Source organism: Oncorhynchus nerka, linkage group LG2 (assembly GCF_034236695.1).
Source record: "Oncorhynchus nerka isolate Pitt River linkage group LG2, Oner_Uvic_2.0, whole genome shotgun sequence".
Classification (NCBI taxonomy): domain Eukaryota; kingdom Metazoa; phylum Chordata; class Actinopteri; order Salmoniformes; family Salmonidae; genus Oncorhynchus; species Oncorhynchus nerka.
This window is the reverse complement of record NC_088397.1, coordinates 78,313,992-78,335,065: the sequence shown is the minus strand read 5'-3', so window position 1 is coordinate 78,335,065 and position 21,074 is coordinate 78,313,992. Positions and strand designations below refer to the sequence as shown.

Genomic DNA, 21,074 nt, shown 5'->3' with positions numbered 1-21,074 from the left:
AACTGTGAGAGACAGAATCTAAAACAAAAGTCCATAAAATCACATTGTATGATTTTTAAGTAATTCATTTGCATTTTATTGCATGACATAAGTATTTGATACATCAGAAAAGCAGAACTTCATATTTGGTACAGAAACCTTTGTTTGCAATTACAGAGATCATACGTTTCCTGTAGTTCTTGACCAGGTTTGCACTCACTGCAGCAGGGATTTTGGCCCACTCCTCCATACAGACCTTCTCCAGATCCTTCAGGTTTCGGGGCTGTCGCTGGGCAATACGGACTTTCAGCTCCCTCTAAAGATGTTCTATTGTTTTCAGGTCTGGAGACTGGCTAGGCCACTCCAGAACCTTGAGATGCTTCTTACGGAGCCACTCCTTAGTTGCCCTGGCTGTGTGTTTCGGGTCGTTGTCATGCTGGAAGCCACGACCCATCTTCAATGCTCTTACTGAGGGAAGGAGGTTGTTGGCCAAGATCTCGCAATACATGGCCCCATCCATCCTCCCCTCAATACGGTGCAGTCATCCTGTCCCCTTTGCAGAAAAGCATCCCCAAATAATGATGTTTCCACCTCCATGCTTCATGGTTGGGATGGTGTTCTTGGGGTTGTATTCATCCTTCTTCTTCCTCCAAACACGGCGAGTGGAGTTTAGACCAAAAAGCTCTATTTTTTTCTCATCAGACCACATGACCTTCTCCCATTCCTCCTCTGGATCATCCAGATGGTCATTGGCAAACTTCAGACGGGCCTGGACATACGCTGGCTTGAGCAGGGGGACCTTGCGTGCGCTGCAGGATTTTAATCCATGACGGCGTAGTGTATAACTAATGGTTTTCTTTGAGACTGTGGTCCCAGCTCTGTTCAGGTCCTTGACCAGGTCCTGCCGTGTAGTTCTGGGCTGATCCCTCACCTTCCTCATGATAATTGATGCCCCACGAGGTGAGATCTTGCTTGGAGCCCCAGACCGAGGGTGATTGACCGTCATCTTGAACTTCTTCCATTTTCTAATAATTGCACCAACAATTGTTGCCTTCATACCAAGCTGCTTGCCTATTGTCCTGTAGCCCATCCCAGCCTTGTGCAGGCCTACAATTTTATCCCTGATGTCCTTACACAGCTCTCTGGTCTTGGCCATTGTGGAGAGGTTGGAGTCTGTTTGATTGAGTGTGTGGACAGGTGTCTTTTATACAGGTAACGAGTTCAAACAGGTGCAGTTAATACAGGTAATGAGTGGAGAACAGGAGGGATTCTTAAAGAAAAACTAACAGGTCTGTGAGAGCCGGAATTCTTACTGGTTGGTAGGTGATCAAATACTTAAGTCACGCAATAAAATGCAAATTAATTACTTAAAAATCATACAATGTGATTTTATGGATTTTTGTTTTAGATTCCGTCTCTCACAGTTAAAGTGTACCTATGATAAACATTACAGACATCTACATGCTTTGTAAGTAGGAAAACCTTCAAAATCGGCAGTGTATCAAATACTTGTTCTCCCCACTGTATGTCTAGAGATTATGTATGTCTATATTGGCCTGATATGGTTCCCAATCAGAGACAGCTGTTTATCATTGTCTCTGATTGGGTATCATATTTAGACAGGCCTTTTTTTCCCACTTTCTAGTGTGGGATCTTGACTATGTGTAGTTGCCTTTCAGCACTCTATTGTATAGCTTCACATTTCGTTTGTTAGTTTGTTCGGTGTTCATTCTTTTAATAAAGAGAATGTACGTATACCACGCTGCACCTTGGTCTCCTTCATACAACGATCGTGACACCCCCCCCCCCCCTCTCCTCCATATCTGCTGAACTCTCGTGTGCAGCGAAACAGAATGTAAACTGGCAAGATCAGAATGGTTGAATGAGGCTAATCCCCCTCCCCATTTTAGTTTGAAAATAAATTGTCATCAAAGTTATGGCACCAACACCATTTACATCTTAACTGCTCAGAGGTCATTGAACTAAAAAGCTAGAATGTGTCTACAACACTGCACATTGAAGGGGAGGCAGAGTAAGTTTAATTTAAACTGGGAAATTAAATAACAGGTAAATGTGGGCAGATGGGGATATTTGAGTAGCATTTAGGAAATCTATATTTTCCATTTTTATGATCTGTTGCCAACAACGTAAACATTTTAAAGTTGAAATATAATTTGTAGCCTGAAGCAACATGTATGGTTAATATAAATATGAATACTCCTGCTATAAAAAGAGGAAAAGTCTATTACATTTTCAGACTTTTCCCAAGCTTTTTTGGTGCATCTAGCATCTAGCTAATAAGCATATTTTAATGTTAGTGGCAAGATTCATTTCACAAAGGAAAATGTAAGATTGTTGTATATTGGGGAATTTGTGTTATTTTTCTTTAAGATACTACTCTTTTGTTCTTAATTTCAATGAATGTCGCTTCATTTACTATTTGCGTTGTTGCATGGTAGCATTGTGTTAATATGCTACACATTTATTGATATCATTTTGAAATGTCCGTATTTGTTGATTTTGATCTGACCGTTATGGAATGACACAGCTGAAAGAACAGATACACAGTAGATTTTGTGTTTACTACGAGAACAAAATCAGACAAATACTCAGGAGTATGCCACCAGACCCCTCCAAAATAAAACTGCTAACACAGTAACAGATGTTATGGATACGCTCAGTAACTTGATATGTAATAAACAAAGCACATCATGGGACAAAGAGGGTATTTGTGTGAGACATAGCTACAGACAGCCAGTGGTGTAGTTTCAGTGTGCCTGTAGAAGACTGTACAACCCATCCGGCTGGGCTGAGTTTGCTAGTTTGTCAGGGATTGAGCAGTATATGTGGTACGTATCAGTCTAGAGAAAAGAAACAGTTTCACTTTAGACCTTTAAATCTACAGTGCTGTAAAACTAATCCTCTGGGAATAGGCATATTTTATGGATGTAACACATATCTGAACATAACACAGTTGGTGATTCTACTTACTGTGTAGTTTTCAAATGACTGTCCATTCTCTTCGATAGGGCCTGTACAACACAGAGAGAGCCTGAGTGAGAATGTGTGTGCGTGCCTCCAGTTGTTGTTGTGGCTGTGTTTCTTTGCTGTGCTTGATGTCACTTTACACTTTTCCTCCAGAGTCAAACCACCCTGAAGACTTACAGCTCTGTTTCAAACACTTTCAAGATGCTCAGACTAACACATGTTCTGATGCATGTATAACTTATAATACATGCTTGCTGATATGACTACATTCAGAACTAAATCCAGGCATAAACAACTTTATGTCCTATAAAAAGCAGTATATACAGTGGGGCAAAAAAGTATTTAGTCAGCCACCAATTGTGCATGTTCTCCCACCTAAAAAAGATGAGAGAGGCCTGTAATTTTCATCATAGGTACACTTCAACTATGACAGACAAAATGAGAAAAAAAATCCAGAAAATCACATTGTAGGATTTTTAATGAATTTATTTGCAAATTATGGTGGAGTTTGGAGTGTGACTGTTTGAGGTTGTGGACAGGTGTCTTTTGTACTGATAACAAGTTCATACAGGTGCCATTAATACAGGTAACGAGTGGAGGACAGAGGAGCCTCTTAAAGAAGAAGTTACAGGTCTGTGAGAGCCAGAAATCTTGCTTGTTTGTAGGTGACCAAATACTTATTTTCCACCATAATTTGCAAATAAATTGGGGAGAGGAGCATGGGTTGTTACAAGGGTGGGGAGAGGAGCATGGGTTTATATACGGGTGGGGAGAGGAGCATGGGTTTATATACGGGTGGGGAGAGGAGCATGGGTTTATATACGGGTGGGGAGAGGAGCATGGGTTTATATACGGGTGGGGAGAGGAGCATAGACTTATACAAGGGTGGGGAGAGGAGCATGGGCTTATACAAGGGTGGGGAGAGGAGCATGGGCTTATACAAGGGTGGGGAGAGGAGCATGGGCTTATACAAGGGTGGGGAGAGGAGCATGGGTTTATATACGGGTGGGGAGAGGGGCATGGGTTTATATACGGGTGGGAAGAGGAGCATGGGTTTATATACGGGTGGGGAGAGGAGCATGGGTTTATATACGGGTGGGGAGAGGAGCATGGGTTTATATACGGGTGGGGACAGGAGCATGGACTTATACAAGGGTGGGGAGAGGAGCATGGACTTATACAAGGGTGGGGAGAGGAGCATGGGCTTATACAAGGGTGGGGAGAGGAGCATGGGTTTATATACGGGTGGGAAGAGGAGCATGGGTTTATATACGGGTGGGGAGAGGAGCATGGGTTTATATACGGGTGGGGAGAGGAGCATGGGTTTATATACGGGTGGGGAGAGGAGCATGGGTTTATACAAGGGTGGGGAGAGGAGCATGGGTTTATATACGGGTGGGGAGAGGAGCATGGGTTTATATACGGGTGGGGAGAGGAGCATGGGTTTATACAAGGGTGGGGAGAGGAGCATGGGTTTATATACGGGTGGGGAGAGGAGCATGGGTTTATATACGGGTGGGGAGAGGAGCATGGGCTTATATACGGGTGGGGAGAGGAGCATGGGCTTATACAAGGGTGGGGAGAGGCCCATGGGTTTAGACACGGGTGGGGAGAGGAGCATGGGTTTATATACGGGTGGGGAGAGGAGCATGGGTTTATATACGGGTGGGGAGAGGAGCATGGGTTTATATACGGGTGGGGAGAGGAGCATGGGTTTATATACGGGTGGGGAGAGGAGCATGGGTTTATATACGGGTGGGGAGAGGAGCATGGACTTATACAAGGGTGGGGAGAGGAGCATGGGCTTATACAAGGGTGGGGAGAGGAGCATGGGCTTATACAAGGGTGAGGAGAGGAGCATGGGTTTATACAAGGGTGGGGAGAGGAGCATGGGTTTATATACGGGTGGGGAGAGGAGCATGGGTTTATACAAGGGTGGGGAGAGGAGCATGGGTTTATATACGGGTGGGGACAGGAGCATGGACTTATACAAGGGTGGGGAGAGGAGCATGAACTTATACAAGGGTGGGGAGAGGAGCATGGGTTTATATACGGGTGGGGAGAGGAGCATGGGTTTATATACGGGTGGGGAGAGGAGCATGGGTTTATACAAGGGTGGGGAGAGGAGCATGGGTTTATATACGGGTGGGGAGAGGAGCATGGGTTGTTACAAGGGTGGGGAGAGGAGCATGGGTTTATATACGGGTGGGGAGAGGAGCATGGGTTTATATACGGGTGGGGAGAGGAGCATGGGTTTATATACGGGTGGGGAGAGGAGCATGGGTTTATATACGGGTGGGGAGAGGAGCATGGGTTTATATACGGGTGGGGAGAGGAGCATGGACTTATACAAGGGTGGGGAGAGGAGCATGGGCTTATACAAGGGTGGGGAGAGGAGCATGGGCTTATACAAGGGTGGGGAGAGGAGCATGGGCTTATACAAGGGTGGGGAGAGGAGCATGGGTTTATATACGGGTGGGGAGAGGGGCATGGGTTTATATACGGGTGGGAAGAGGAGCATGGGTTTATATACGGGTGGGGAGAGGAGCATGGGTTTATATACGGGTGGGGAGAGGAGCATGGGTTTATACAAGGGTGGGGAGAGGAGCATGGGTTTATATACGGGTGGGGAGAGGAGCATGGGTTTATATACGGGTGGGGAGAGGAGCATGGGTTTATACAAGGGTGGGGAGAGGAGCATGGGTTTATATACGGGTGGGGAGAGGAGCATGGGTTTATATACGGGTGGGGAGAGGAGCATGGGCTTATATACGGGTGGGGAGAGGAGCATGGGCTTATACAAGGGTGGGGAGAGGCCCATGGGTTTAGACACGGGTGGGGAGAGGAGCATGGGTTTATATACGGGTGGGGAGAGGAGCATGGGTTTATATACGGGTGGGGAGAGGAGCATGGGTTTATATACGGGTGGGGAGAGGAGCATGGGTTTATATACGGGTGGGGAGAGGAGCATGGACTTATACAAGGGTGGGGAGAGGAGCATGGGCTTATACAAGGGTGGGGAGAGGAGCATGGGTTTATACAAGGGTGAGGAGAGGAGCATGGGTTTATACAAGGGTGGGGAGAGGAGCATGGGTTTATATAAGGGTGGGGAGAGGAGCATGAGTTTATACAAGGGTGGGGAGAGGAGCATGGGTTTATATACGGGTGGGGACAGGAGCATGGACTTATACAAGGGTGGGGAGAGGAGCATGAACTTATACAAGGGTGGGGAGAGGAGCATGGGTTTATATACGGGTGGGGAGAGGAGCATGGGTTTATATACGGGTGGGGAGAGGAGCATGGGTTTATACAAGGGTGGGGAGAGGAGCATGGGTTTATATACGGGTGGGGGAGAGGAGCATGGGTTGTTACAAGGGTGGGGAGAGGAGCATGGGTTTATATACGGGTGGGGAGAGGAGCATGGGTTTATATACGGGTGGGGAGAGGAGCATGGGTTTATATACGGGTGGGGAGAGGAGCATGGGTTTATATACGGGTGGGGAGATGGGTTTATATACGGGGGGGGAGAGGAGCATGGACTTATACAAGGGTGGGGAGAGGAGCATGGGTTATACAAGGGTGGGGAGAGGAGCATGGGCTTATACAAGGGTGGGGAGAGGAGCATGGGCTTATACAAGGGTGGGGAGAGGAGCATGGGTTTATATACGGGTGGGGAGAGGAGCATGGGTTTATATACGGGTGGGAAGAGGAGCATGGGTTTATATACGGGTGGGGAGAGGAGCATGGGTTTATATACGGGTGGGGACAGGAGCATGGGTTTATACAAGGGTGGGGAGAGGAGCATGGACTTATACAAGGGTGGGGAGAGGAGCATGGGCTTATACAAGGGTGGGGAGAGGAGCATGGGTTTATATACGGGTGGGAAGAGGAGCATGGGTTTATACAAGGGTGGGGAGAGGAGCATGGGTTTATATACGGGTGGGGAGAGGAGCATGGGTTTATATACGGGTGGGGAGAGGAGCATGGGTTTATACAAGGGTGGGGAGAGGAGCATGGGTTTATATACGGGTGGGGAGAGGAGCATGGGTTTATATACGGGTGGGGAGAGGAGCATGGGTTTATACAAGGGTGGGGAGAGGAGCATGGGTTTATATACGGGTGGGGAGAGGAGCATGGGTTTATATACGGGTGGGGAGAGGAGCATGGACTTATACAAGGGTGGGGAGAGGAGCATGGGCTTATACAAGGGTGGGGAGAGGACCATGGACTTATACAAGGGTGGGGAGAGGACCATGGACTTATACAAGGGTGGGGAGAGGAGCATGGCCTTATACAAGGGTGGGGAGAGGAGCATGGGTTTATATACGGGTGGGGAGAGGAGCATGGGTATATATACGGGTGGGAAGAGGAGCATGGGTTTATATACGGGTGGGGAGAGGAGCATGGGTTTATATACGGGTGGGGAGAGGAGCATGGGTTTATATACGGGTGGGGAGAGGAGCATGGGTTTATACAAGGGTGGGGAGAGGAGCATGGGTTTATATACGGGTGGGGAGAGGAGCATGGGTTTATACAAGGGTGGGGAGAGGAGCATGGGTTTATATACGGGTGGGGACAGGAGCATGGACTTATACAAGGGTGGGGAGAGGAGCATGGGCTTATACAAGGGTGGGGAGAGGAGCATGGGTTTATATACGGGTGGGGAGAGGAGCATGGGTTTATATACGGGTGGGGAGAGGAGCATGGGTTTATACAAGGGTGGGGAGAGGAGCATGGGTTTATATACGGGTGGGGAGAGGAGCATGGGTTGATACAAGGGTGGGGAGAGGAGCATGGGTTTATATACGGGTGGGGAGAGGAGCATGGGTTTATATACGGGTGGGGAGAGGAGCATGGGTTTATATACGGGTGGGGGAGAGGAGCATGGTTTTATATACGGGTGGGGAGAGGAGCATGGACTTATACAAGGGTGGGGAGAGGAGCATGGACTTATACAAGGGTGGGAAGAGGAGCATGGGCTTATACAAGGGTGGGGAGAGGAGCATGGGCTTATACAAGGGTGGGGAGAGGAGCATGGGCTTATACAAGGGTGGGGAGAGGAGCATGGGTTTATATACGGGTGGGAAGAGGAGCATGGGTTTATATACGGGTGGGGAGAGTACCATGGGTTTATATACGGGGGGAGAGGAGCATGGGTTTATATACGGGTGGGGAGAGGAGCATGGGTTTATACAAGGGTGGGGAGAGGAGCATGGGTTTATATACGGGTGGGGAGAGGAGCATGGGTTTATATACGGGTGGGGAGAGGAGCATGGGTTTATACAAGGGTGGGGAGAGGAGCATGGGTTTATATACGGGTGGGGAGAGGAGCATGGGTTTATATACGGGTGGGGAGAGGAGCATGGGTTTATATACGGGTGGGGAGAGGAGCATGGGTTTATATACGGGTGGGGAGAGGAGCATGGACTTATACAAGGGTGGGGAGAGGAGCATGGGTTTATATAAGGGTGGGGAGAGGAGCATGGGTTTATATACGGGTGGGGAGAGGAGCATGGGTTTATATACGGGTGGGGAGAGGAGCATGGGTTTATATACGGGTGGGGAGAGGAGCATGGGTTTATATACGGGTGGGGAGAGGAGCATGGGTTTATACAAGGGTGGGGAGAGGAGCATGGGCTTATACAAGGGTGGGGAGAGGAGCATGGGCTTATACAAGGGTGGGGAGAGGAGCATGGGCTTATACAAGGGTGGGGAGAGGAGCATGGGTTTATATACGGGTGGGGAGAGGAGTTTATATACGGATTGGGTTTATATATACGGGTGGGGAGAGGAGCATGGGTTTATATACGGGTGGGGAGAGGAGCATGGGTTTATACAAGGTGGGGAGAGGAGCATGGGTTTATATACGGGTGGGGAGAGGAGCATGGGTTTATATACGGGTGGGGAGAGGGGGTTTATACAAGGGTGGGAGAGGAGCATGGGTTTATATACGGGTGGGGAGAGGAGCATGGGTTTATATACGGGTGGGGAGAGGAGCATGGACTTATACAAGGGTGGGGAGAGGAGCATGGGCTTATACAAGGGTGGGGAGAGGACCATGGACTTATACAAGGGTGGGGAGAGGAGCATGGCCTTATACAAGGGTGGGGAGAGGGAGCATGGGTTTATATACGGGTGGGGAGAGGAGCATGGGTTTATATACGGGTGGGAAGAGGAGCATGGGTTTATATACGGGTGGGGAGAGGAGCATGGGTTTATATACGGGTGGGGAGAGGAGCATGGGTTTATATACGGGTGGGGACAGGAGCATGGGTTTATACAAGGGTGGGGAGAGGAGCATGGGTTTATATACGGGTGGGGAGAGGAGCATGGGTTTATACAAGGGTGGGGAGAGGAGCATGGGTTTATATACGGGTGGGGACAGGAGCATGGACTTATACAAGGGTGGGGAGAGGAGCATGGGCTTATACAAGGGTGGGGAGAGGAGCATGGGTTTATATACGGGTGGGGAGAGGAGCATGGGTTTATATACGGGTGGGGAGAGGAGCATGGGTTTATATACGGGTGGGGAGAGGAGCATGGACTTATACAAGGGTGGGGAGAGGAGCATGGGTTTATACAAGGGAGAGGGGGATGGGCTTATACAAGGGTGGGGAGCATGGGCTTATACAAGGGGGAGAGGAGCATGGGTTTATATACGGGTGGGAAGAGGAGCATGGGTTTATATACGGGTGGGGAGAGTAGCATGGGTTTATATACGGGTGGGGAGAGGAGCATGGGTTTATATACGGGTGGGGAGAGGAGCATGGGTTTATACAAGGGTGGGGAGAGGAGCATGGGTTTATATACGGGTGGGGAGAGGAGCATGGGTTTATATACGGGTGGGGAGAGTAGCATGGGTTTATATACGGGTGGGGAGAGGAGCATGGACTTATACAAGGGTGGGGAGAGGAGCATGGACTTATACAAGGGTGGGGAGAGGAGCATGGGCTTATACAAGGGTGGGGAGAGGAGCATGGGCTTATACAAGGGTGGGGAGAGGAGCATGGGCTTATACAAGGGTGGGGAGAGGAGCATGGGTTTATATACGGGTGGGAAGAGGAGCATGGGTTTATATACGGGTGGGGAGAGTAGCATGGGTTTATATACGGGTGGGGAGAGGGAGCATGGGTTTATATACGGGTGGGGAGAGGAGCATGGGTTTATACAAGGGTGGGGAGAGGAGCATGGGTTTATATACGGGTGGGGAGAGGAGCATGGGTTTATATACGGGTGGGGAGAGGAGCATGGGTTTATACAAGGGTGGGGAGAGGAGCATGGGTTTATATACGGGTGGGGAGAGGAGCATGGGTTTATATACGGGTGGGGAGAGGAGCATGGGTTTATATACGGGTGGGGAGAGGAGCATGGGTTTATATACGGGTGGGGAGAGGAGCATGGACTTATACAAGGGTGGGGAGAGGAGCATGGGCTTATACAAGGGTGGGGAGAGGAGCATGGGTTTATATACGGGTGGGGAGAGGAGCATGGGTATTATATACGGGTGGGAAGAGGAGCATGGGTTTATATAAGGGTGGGGAGAGGAGCATGGGTTTATATACGGGTGGGGAGAGGAGCATGGGTTTATATACGGGTGGGGAGAGGAGCATGGGTTTATACAAGGGTGGGGAGAGGAGCATGGGCTTATACAAGGGTGGGGAGAGGAGCATGGGCTTATACAAGGGTGGGGAGAGGAGCATGGGCTTATACAAGGGTGGGGAGAGGAGCATGGGTTTATATACGGGTGGGAAGAGGAGCATGGGTTTATATACGGGTGGGGAGAGTAGCATGGGTTTATATACGGGTGGGGAGAGGAGCATGGGTTTATATACGGGTGGGGAGAGGAGCATGGGTTTATACAAGGGTGGGGAGAGGAGCATGGGTTTATATACGGGTGGGGAGAGGAGCATGGGTTTATATACGGGTGGGGAGAGGAGCATGGGTTTATATACGTTGGGGAGAGGAGCATGGGTTTATACAAGGGTGGGGAGAGGAGCATGGGTTTATATACGGGTGGGGAGAGGGAGCATGGGTTTATATACGGGTGGGGAGAGGAGCATGGACTTATACAAGGGTGGGGAGAGGAGCATGGGCTTATACAAGGGTGGGGAGAGGACCATGGACTTATACAAGGGTGGGGAGAGGAGCATGGCCTTATACAAGGGTGGGGAGAGGAGCATGGGTTTATATACGGGTGGGGAGAGGAGCATGGGTATATATACGGGTGGGAAGAGGAGCATGGGTTTATATACGGGTGGGGAGAGGAGCATGGGTTTATATACGGGTGGGGAGAGGAGCATGGGTTTATATACGGGTGGGGACAGGAGCATGGGTTTATACAAGGGTGGGGAGAGGAGCATGGGTTTATATACGGGTGGGGAGAGGAGCATGGGTTTATACAAGGGTGGGGAGAGGAGCATGGGTTTATATACGGGTGGGGACAGGAGCATGGACTTATACAAGGGTGGGGAGAGGAGCATGGGTTTATGGGGATATGGGTTTATATACGGGGGGAGAGGAGCATGGGTTTATATACGGGTGGGGAGAGGAGCATGGGTTTATATACGGGTGGGGAGAGGCGCATGGACTTATACAAGGGTGGGGAGAGGAGCATGGGCTTATACAAGGGTGGGGAGAGGAGCATGGGCTTATACAAGGGTGGGGAGAGGAGCATGGGCTTATACAAGGGTGGGGAGAGGAGCATGGGTTTATATACGGGTGGGAAGAGGAGCATGGGTTTATATACGGGTGGGGAGAGTAGCATGGGTTTATATACGGGTGGGGAGAGGAGCATGGGTTTATATACGGGTGGGGAGAGGAGCATGGGTTTATACAAGGGTGGGGAGAGGAGCATGGGTTTATATACGGGTGGGGAGAGGAGCATGGGTTTATATACGGGTGGGGAGAGGAGCATGGGTTTATACAAGGGTGGGGAGAGGAGCATGGGTTTATATACGGGTGGGGAGAGGAGCATGGGTTTATATACGGGTGGGGAGAGGAGCATGGGTTTATATACGGGTGGGGAGAGGAGCATGGGTTTATATACGGGTGGGGAGAGGAGCATGGGCTTATACAAGGGTGGGGAGAGGAGCATGGGTTTATATACGGGTGGGGAGAGGAGCATGGGTTTATTTACGGGTGGGGAGAGGATCATGGGTTTATATACGGGTGGGGACAGGAGCATGGGTTTATACAAGGGTGGGGAGAGGACCATGGACTTACACAAGGGTAGGGAGAGGAGCATGGGCTTATACAAGGGTGGGGCGAGGAGCATGGGCTTATACAAGGGTGGGGAGAGGAGCATGGGCTTATACAAGGGTGGGGAGAGGAGCATGGGCTTATACAAGGGTGGGGAGAGGAGCATGGGTTTATATACGGGTGGGAAGAGGAGCATGGGTTTATATACGGGTGGGGAGAGGAGCATGGGTTTATACAAGGGTGGGGAGAGGAGCATGGGTTTATATACGGGTGGGGAGAGGAGCATGGGTTTATATACGGGTGGGGAGAGGAGCATGGGCTTATACAAGGGTGGGGAGAGGAGCATGGGTTTATATACGGGTGGGGAGAGGAGCATGGGTTTATATACGGGTGGGGAGAGGAGCATGGGTTTATATACGGGTGGGGAGAGGAGCATGGTTTTATATACGGGTGGGGAGAGGAGCATGGACTTATACAAGGGTGGGGAGAGGAGCATGGACTTATACAAGGGTGGGGAGAGGAGCATGGGCTTTGGGGAGAGGAGCATGGGCTTATACAAGGGTGGGGAGAGGAGCATGGGCTTATACAAGGGTGGGGAGAGGAGCATGGGTTTATATACGGGTGGGAAGAGGAGCATGGGTTTATATACGGGTGGGGAGAGTAGCATGGGTTTATATACGGGTGGGGAGAGGAGCATGGGTTTATATACGGGTGGGGAGAGGAGCATGGGTTTATATACGGGTGGGGAGAGGAGCATGGGTTTATATACGGGTGGGGAGAGGAGCATGGACTTATACAAGGGTGGGGAGAGGAGCATGGGCTTATACAAGGGTGGGGAGAGGAGCATGGGTTTATATACGGGTGGGGAGAGGAGCATGGGTATATATACGGGTGGGAAGAGGAGCATGGGTTTATATACGGGTGGGGAGAGGAGCATGGGTTTATATACGGGTGGGGAGAGGAGCATGGGTTTATATACGGGTGGGGAGAGGAGCATGGGTTTATACAAGGGTGGGGAGGAGCATGGGCTTATACAAGGGTGGGGAGAGGAGCATGGGCTTATACAAGGGTGGGGAGAGGAGCATGGGCTTATACAAGGGTGGGGAGAGGAGCATGGGTTTATATACGGGTGGGAAGAGGAGCATGGGTTTATATACGGGTGGGGAGAGGAGCATGGGTTTATATACGGGTGGGGAGGAGCATGGACTTATACAAGGGTGGGGAGAGGAGCATGGGCTTATACAAGGGTGGGGAGAGGAGCATGGGTTTATATACGGGTGGGGAGAGGAGCATGGGTATATATACGGGTGGGAAGAGGAGCGTGGGTTTATATACGGGTGGGGAGAGGAGCATGGGTTTATATACGGGTGGGGAGAGGAGCATGGGTTTATATACGGGTGGGGAGAGGAGCATGGGTTTATACAAGGGTGGGGAGAGGAGCATGGGCTTATACAAGGGTGGGGAGAGGAGCATGGGCTTATACAAGGGTGGGGAGAGGAGCATGGGCTTATACAAGGGTGGGGAGAGGAGCATGGGTTTATATACGGGTGGGAAGAGGAGCATGGGTTTATATACGGGTGGGGAGAGTAGCATGGGTTTATATACGGGTGGGGAGAGGAGCATGGGTTTATATACGGGTGGGGAGAGGAGCATGGGTTTATACAAGGGTGGGGAGAGGAGCATGGGTTTATATACGGGTGGGGAGAGGAGCATGGGTTTATATACGGGTGGGGAGAGGAGCATGGGTTTATATACGGGTGGGGAGAGGAGCATGGGTTTATACAAGGGTGGGGAGAGGAGCATGGGTTTATATACGGGTGGGGAGAGGAGCATGGGTTTATATACGGGTGGGGAGAGGAGCATGGACTTATACAAGGGTGGGGAGAGGAGCATGGGCTTATACAAGGGTGGGGAGAGGACCATGGACTTATACAAGGGTGGGGAGAGGAGCATGGCCTTATACAAGGGTGGGGAGAGGAGCATGGGTTTATATACGGGTGGGGAGAGGAGCATGGGTATATATACGGGTGGGAAGAGGAGCATGGGTTTATATACGGGTGGGGAGAGGAGCATGGGTTTATATACGGGTGGGGAGAGGAGCATGGGTTTATATACGGGTGGGGACAGGAGCATGGGTTTATACAAGGGTGGGGAGAGGAGCATGGGTTTATATACGGGTGGGGAGAGGAGCATGGGTTTATACAAGGGTGGGGAGAGGAGCATGGGTTTATATACGGGTGGGGACAGGAGCATGGACTTATACAAGGGTGGGGAGAGGAGCATGGGCTTATACAAGGGTGGGGAGAGGAGCATGGGTTTATATACGGGTGGGGAGAGGAGCATGGGTTTATATACGGGTGGGGAGAGGAGCATGGGTTTATATACGGGTGGGGAGAGGCGCATGGACTTATACAAGGGTGGGGAGAGGAGCATGGGCTTATACAAGGGTGGGGAGAGGAGCATGGGCTTATACAAGGGTGGGGAGAGGAGCATGGGCTTATACAAGGGTGGGGAGAGGAGCATGGGTTTATATACGGGTGGGAAGAGGAGCATGGGTTTATATACGGGTGGGGAGAGTAGCATGGGTTTATATACGGGTGGGGAGAGGAGCATGGGTTTATATACGGGTGGGGAGAGGAGCATGGGTTTATACAAGGGTGGGGAGAGGAGCATGGGTTTATATACGGGTGGGGAGAGGAGCATGGGTTTATATACGGGTGGGGAGAGGAGCATGGGTTTATACAAGGGTGGGGAGAGGAGCATGGGTTTATATACGGGTGGGGAGAGGAGCATGGGTTTATATACGGGTGGGGAGAGGAGCATGGGTTTATATAAGGGTGGGGAGAGGAGCATGGGTTTATATACGGGTGGGGAGAGGAGCATGGGTTTATATACGGGTGGGGAGAGGAGCATGGGCTTATACAAGGGTGGGGAGAGGAGCATGGGTTTATATACGGGTGGGGAGAGGAGCATGGGTTTATTTACGGGTGGGGAGAGATCATGGGTTTATATACGGGTGGGGACAGGAGCATGGGTTTATACAAGGGTGGGGAGAGGACCATGGACTTACACAAGGGTAGGGAGAGGAGCATGGGCTTATACAAGGGTGGGGCGAGGAGCATGGGCTTATACAAGGGTGGGGAGAGGAGCATGGGCTTATACAAGGGTGGGGAGAGGAGCATGGGCTTATACAAGGGTGGGGAGAGGAGCATGGGTTTATATACGGGTGGGAAGAGGAGCATGGGTTTATATACGGGTGGGGAGAGGAGCATGGGTTTATACAAGGGTGGGGAGAGGAGCATGGGTTTATATACGGGTGGGGAGAGGAGCATGGGTTTATATACGGGTGGGGAGAGGAGCATGGGCTTATACAAGGGTGGGGAGAGGAGCATGGGTTTATATACGGGTGGGGAGAGGAGCATGGGTTTATATACGGGTGGGGAGAGGAGCATGGGTTTATATACGGGTGGGGAGAGGAGCATGGTTTTATATACGGGTGGGGAGAGGAGCATGGACTTATACAAGGGTGGGGAGAGGAGCATGGACTTATACAAGGGTGGGGAGAGGAGCATGGGCTTAGACAAGGGTGGGGAGAGGAGCATGGGCTTATACAAGGGTGGGGAGAGGAGCATGGGCTTATACAAGGGTGGGGAGAGGAGCATGGGTTTATATACGGGTGGGAAGAGGAGCATGGGTTTATATACGGGTGGGGAGAGTAGCATGGGTTTATATACGGGTGGGGAGAGGAGCATGGGTTTATATACGGGTGGGGAGAGGAGCATGGGTTTATATACGGGTGGGGAGAGGAGCATGGGTTTATATACAAGGGTGGGGAGAGGAGCATGGACTTATACAAGGGTGGGGAGAGGAGCATGGGCTTATACAAGGGTGGGGAGAGGAGCATGGGTTTATATACGGGTGGGGAGAGGAGCATGGGTATATATACGGGTGGGAAGAGGAGCATGGGTTTATATACGGGTGGGGAGAGGAGCATGGGTTTATATACGGGTGGGGAGAGGAGCATGGGTTTATATACGGGTGGGGAGAGGAGCATGGGTTTATACAAGGGTGGGGAGAGGAGCATGGGCTTATACAAGGGTGGGGAGAGGAGCATGGGCTTATACAAGGGTGGGGAGAGGAGCATGGGCTTATACAAGGGTGGGGAGAGGAGCATGGGTTTATATACGGGTGGGAAGAGGAGCATGGGTTTATATACGGGTGGGGAGAGTAGCATGGGTTTATATACGGTGGGGAGAGGAGCATGGGTTTATATACGGGTGGGGAGAGGAGCATGGGTTTATACAAGGGTGGGGAGAGGAGCATGGGTTTATATACGGGTGGGGAGAGGAGCATGGGTTTATATACGGGTGGGGAGAGGAGCATGGGTTTATACAAGGGTGGGGAGAGGAGCATGGGTTTATATACGGGTGGGGAGAGGAGCATGGGTTTATATACGGGTGGGGAGAGGAGCATGGACTTATACAAGGGTGGGGAGAGGAGCATGGGCTTATACAAGGGTGGGGAGAGGACCATGGACTTATACAAGGGTGGGGAGAGGAGCATGGCCTTATACAAGGGTGGGGAGAGGAGCATGGGTTTATATAAGGGTGGGGAGAGGAGCATGGGTATATATACGGGTGGGAAGAGGAGCATGGGTTTATATACGGGTGGGGAGAGGAGCATGGGTTTATATACGGGTGGGGAGAGAGCATGGGTTTATATACGGTGGGGACAGGAGCATGGGTTTATACAAGGGTGGGGAGAGGAGCATGGGTTTATATACGGGTGGGGAGAGGAGCATGGGTTTATACAAGGGTGGGGAGAGGAGCATGGGTTTATATACGGGTGGGGACAGGAGCATGGACTTATACAAGGGTGGGGAGAGGAGCATGGGCTTATACAAGGGTGGGGAGAGGAGCATGGGTTTATATACGGGTGGGGAGAGGAGCATGGGTTTATATACGGGTGGGGAGAGGAGCATGGGTTTATATACGGGTGGGGAGAGGCGCATGGACTTATACAAGGGTGGGGAGAGGAGCATGGGCTTATACAAGGGTGGGGAGAGGAGCATGGGCTTATACAAGGGTGGGGAGAGGAGCATGGGCTTATACAAGGGTGGGGAGAGGAGCATGGGTTTATATCGGTGGGAAGAGGAGCATGGGTTTATATACAGGGGGAGAGTAGCATGGGTTTATATACGGGTGGGGAAGGAGCATGGGTTTATATACGGTGGGGAGAGGAGCATGGGTTTATACAAGGTGGGGAGAGGAGCATGGGTTTATATATACGGGTGGGGAGAGGAGCATGGGTTTATATACGGGTGGGGAGAGTAGCATGGGTTTATATACGGGTGGGGAGAGGAGCATGGACTTATACAAGGGTGGGGAGAGGAGCATGGACTTATACAAGGGTGGGGAGAGGAGCATGGGCTTATACAAGGGTGGGGAGAGGAGCATGGACTTATACAAGGGTGGGGAGAGGAGCATGGGCTTATACAAGGGTGGGGAGAGGAGCATGGAGTTTATATACGGGTGGGAAGAGGAGCATTATATACGGGTGGGGAGAGTAGCATGGGTTTATATACGGGTGGGGAGAGGAGCATGGGTTTATATACGGGTGGGGAGGGAGCATGGGTTTATACAAGGTGGGGAGAGGAGCATGGGTTTATATACGGGGGGAGAGGAGCATGGGTTTATATACGGGTGGGGAGAGGAGCATGGGTTTATACAAGGTGGGGAGAGGAGCATGGGTTTATATACGGGGGGGAGAGGAGCATGGGTTTATATACGGGTGGGGAGAGGAGCATGGGTTTATATAAGGGTGGGGAGAGGAGCATGGGTTTATATACGGGTGGGGAAGGAGCATGGACTTATACAAGGGTGGGGAGAGGAGCATGGGCTTATACAAGGGTGGGGAGAGGAGCATGGGTTTATATAAGGGTGGGGAGAGGAGCATGGGTATATATACGGGTGGGAAGAGGAGCATGGGTTTATATACGGGTGGGGAGAGGAGCATGGGTTTATATACGGGTGGGGAGAGGAGCATGGGTTTATATACGGGTGGGGAGAGGAGCATGGGTTTATACAAAGGGTGGGGAGAGGAGCATGGGCTTATACAAGGGTGGGGAGAGGAGCATGGGCTTATACAAGGGTGGGGAGAGGAGCATGGGCTTATACAAGGGTGGGGAGAGGAGCATGGGTTTATATACGGGTGGGAAGAGGAGCATGGGTTTATATACGGGTGGGGAGAGTAGCATGGGTTTATATACGGGTGGGGAGAGGAGCATGGGTTTATATACGGGTGGGGAGAGGCATGGGTTTATACAAGGGTGGGGAGAGGGAGCATGGGTTTATATACGGGTGGGGAGAGGAGCATGGGTTTATATACGGGTGGGGAGAGGAGCATGGGTTTATATACGGGTGGGGAGAGGAGCATGGGTTTATACAAGGGTGGGGAGAGGAGCATGGGTTTATATACGGGTGGGGAGAGGAGCATGGGTTTATATACGGGTGGGGAGAGGAGCATGGACTTATACAAGGGTGGGGAGAGGAGCATGGGCTTATACAAGGGTGGGGAGAGGAGGGCTTATACAAGGGTGGGGAGAGGAGCATGGGTTTATATACGGGTGGGGAGGAGCATGGGTATATATACGGGTGGGAAGAGGAGCATGGGTTTATATACGGGTGGGGAGAGGAGCATGGGTTTATATACGGGTGGGGAGAGGAGCATGGGTTTATATACGGGTGGGGAGAGGAGCATGGGTTTATACAAGGGTGGGGAGAGGAGCATGGGCTTATACAAGGGTGGGGAGGGAGCATGGGCTTATACAAGGGTGGGGAGAGGAGCATGGGCTTATACAAGGGTGGGGAGAGGAGCATGGGTTTATATACGGGTGGGAAGAGGAGCATGGGTTTATATACGGGTGGGGAGAGTAGCATGGGTTTATATACGGGTGGGGAGAGGAGCATGGGTTTATATACGGGTGGGGAGAGGAGCATGGGTTTATACAAGGGTGGGGAGAGGAGCATGGGTTTATATACGGGTGGGGAGGAGCATGGGTTTATATACATGGGGAGAGGGAGCATGGGTTTATATACGGGTGGGGAGAGGAGCATGGGTTTATACAAGGGTGGGGAGAGGAGCATGGGTTTATATACGGGTGGGGAGAGGAGCATGGGTTTATATACGGGTGGGGAGAGGAGCATGGACTTATACAAGGGTGGGGAGAGGAGCATGGGCTTATACAAGGGTGGGGAGAGGACCATGGACTTATACAAGGGTGGGGAGAGGAGCATGGCCTTATACAAGGGTGGGGAGAGGAGCATGGGTTTATATACGGGTGGGGAGAGGAGCATGGGTATATATACGGGTGGGAAGAGGAGCATGGGTTTATATACGGGTGGGGAGAGGAGCATGGGTTTATATACGGGTGGGGAAGGAGCATGGGTTTATATACGGGTGGGGACAGGAGCATGGGTTTATACAAGGGTGGGGAGAGGAGCATGGGTTTATATACGGGTGGGGAGAGGAGCATGGGTTTATACAAGGGTGGGGAGAGGAGCATGGGTTTATATACGGGTGGGGACAGGAGCATGGACTTATACAAGGGTGGGGAGAGGGAGCATGGGCTTATACAAGGGTGGGGAGAGGAGCATGGGTTTATATACGGGTGGGGAGAGGAGCATGGGTTTATATAGGGTGGGGAGAGGAGCATGGGTTTATATACGGGTGGGGAGAGGCGCATGGACTTATACAAGGGTGGGGAGAGGAGCATGGGCTTATACAAGGGTGGGGAGAGGAGCATGGGCTTATACAAGGGTGGGGAGAGGAGCATGGGCTTATACAAGGGTGGGGAGAGGAGCATGGGTTTATATACGGGTGGGAAGAGGAGCATGGGTTTATATACGGGTGGGGAGAGTAGCATGGGTTTATATACGGGTGGGGAGAGGAGCATGGGTTTATATACGGGTGGGGAGAGGAGCATGGGTTTATACAAGGGTGGGAGAGGAGATGGGTTTATATACAGGTGGGAGAGGAGCATGGGTTTATATACGGTGGGGAGAGTAGCATGGGTTTATATACGGGTGGGGAGAGGAGCATGGACTTATACAAGGGTGGGGAGAGGAGCATGGACTTATACAAGGGTGGGGAGAGGAGCATGGGCTTATACAAGGGTGGGGGAGAGGAGCATGGGCTTATACAAGGGTGGGGAGAGGAGCATGGGCTTATACAAGGGTGGGGAGAGGAGCATGGGTTTATATACGGGTGGGAAGAGGAGCATGGGTTTATATACGGGTGGGGAGAGTAGCATGGGTTTATATACGGGTGGGGAAGGAGCATGGGTTTATATACGGGTGGGGAGAGGAGCATGGGTTTATACAAGGGTGGGGAGAGGAGCATGGGTTTATATACGGGTGGGGAGAGGAGCATGGGTTTATATACGGGTGGGGAGAGGAGCATGGGTTTATACAAGGGTGGGGAGAGGAGCATTTTATATACGGGTGGGGAGAGGAGCATGGGTTTATATAGGTGGGGAGAGGAGCATGGGTTTATATACGGAGAGGAGCATGGGTTTATATACGGGTGGGGAGAGGAGCATGGACTTATACAAGGGTGGGGAGAGGAGCATGGGCTTATACAAGGGTGGGGAGAGGAGCATGGGTTTATATACGGGTGGGGAGAGGAGCATGGGTATATATACGGGTGGGAAGAGGAGCATGGGTTTATATACGGGTGGGGAGAGGAGCATGGGTTTATATACGGGTGGGGAGAGGAGCATGGGTTTATATACGGGTGGGGAGAGGAGCATGGGTTTATACAAGGGTGGGGAGAGGAGCATGGGCTTATACAAGGGTGGGGAGAGGAGCATGGGCTTATACAAGGGTGGGGAGAGGAGCATGGGCTTATAC

General features: G+C 51.2%; 1 protein-coding gene across 1 annotated transcript in view; it reads right to left on the bottom strand.

Moving 5' to 3' along the window:
* Positions 1-2,542: 2,542 nt before the first annotated feature.
* Positions 2,543-21,074, bottom strand: part of LOC115146209 (mucin-2-like) — a 49,274-nt gene continuing 30,742 nt past the window's right edge. Inside the window, exons 16-17 of the mRNA XM_029688145.2 lie at positions 2,971-3,011; positions 2,543-2,840 (exon numbers count right to left, since the gene is read on the bottom strand). Coding sequence (XP_029544005.1) covers positions 2,748-2,840; positions 2,971-3,011 — 134 coding nt within the window. The 3' untranslated portion in view covers positions 2,543-2,747. The remainder of the gene's footprint in view (positions 2,841-2,970; positions 3,012-21,074) is intronic.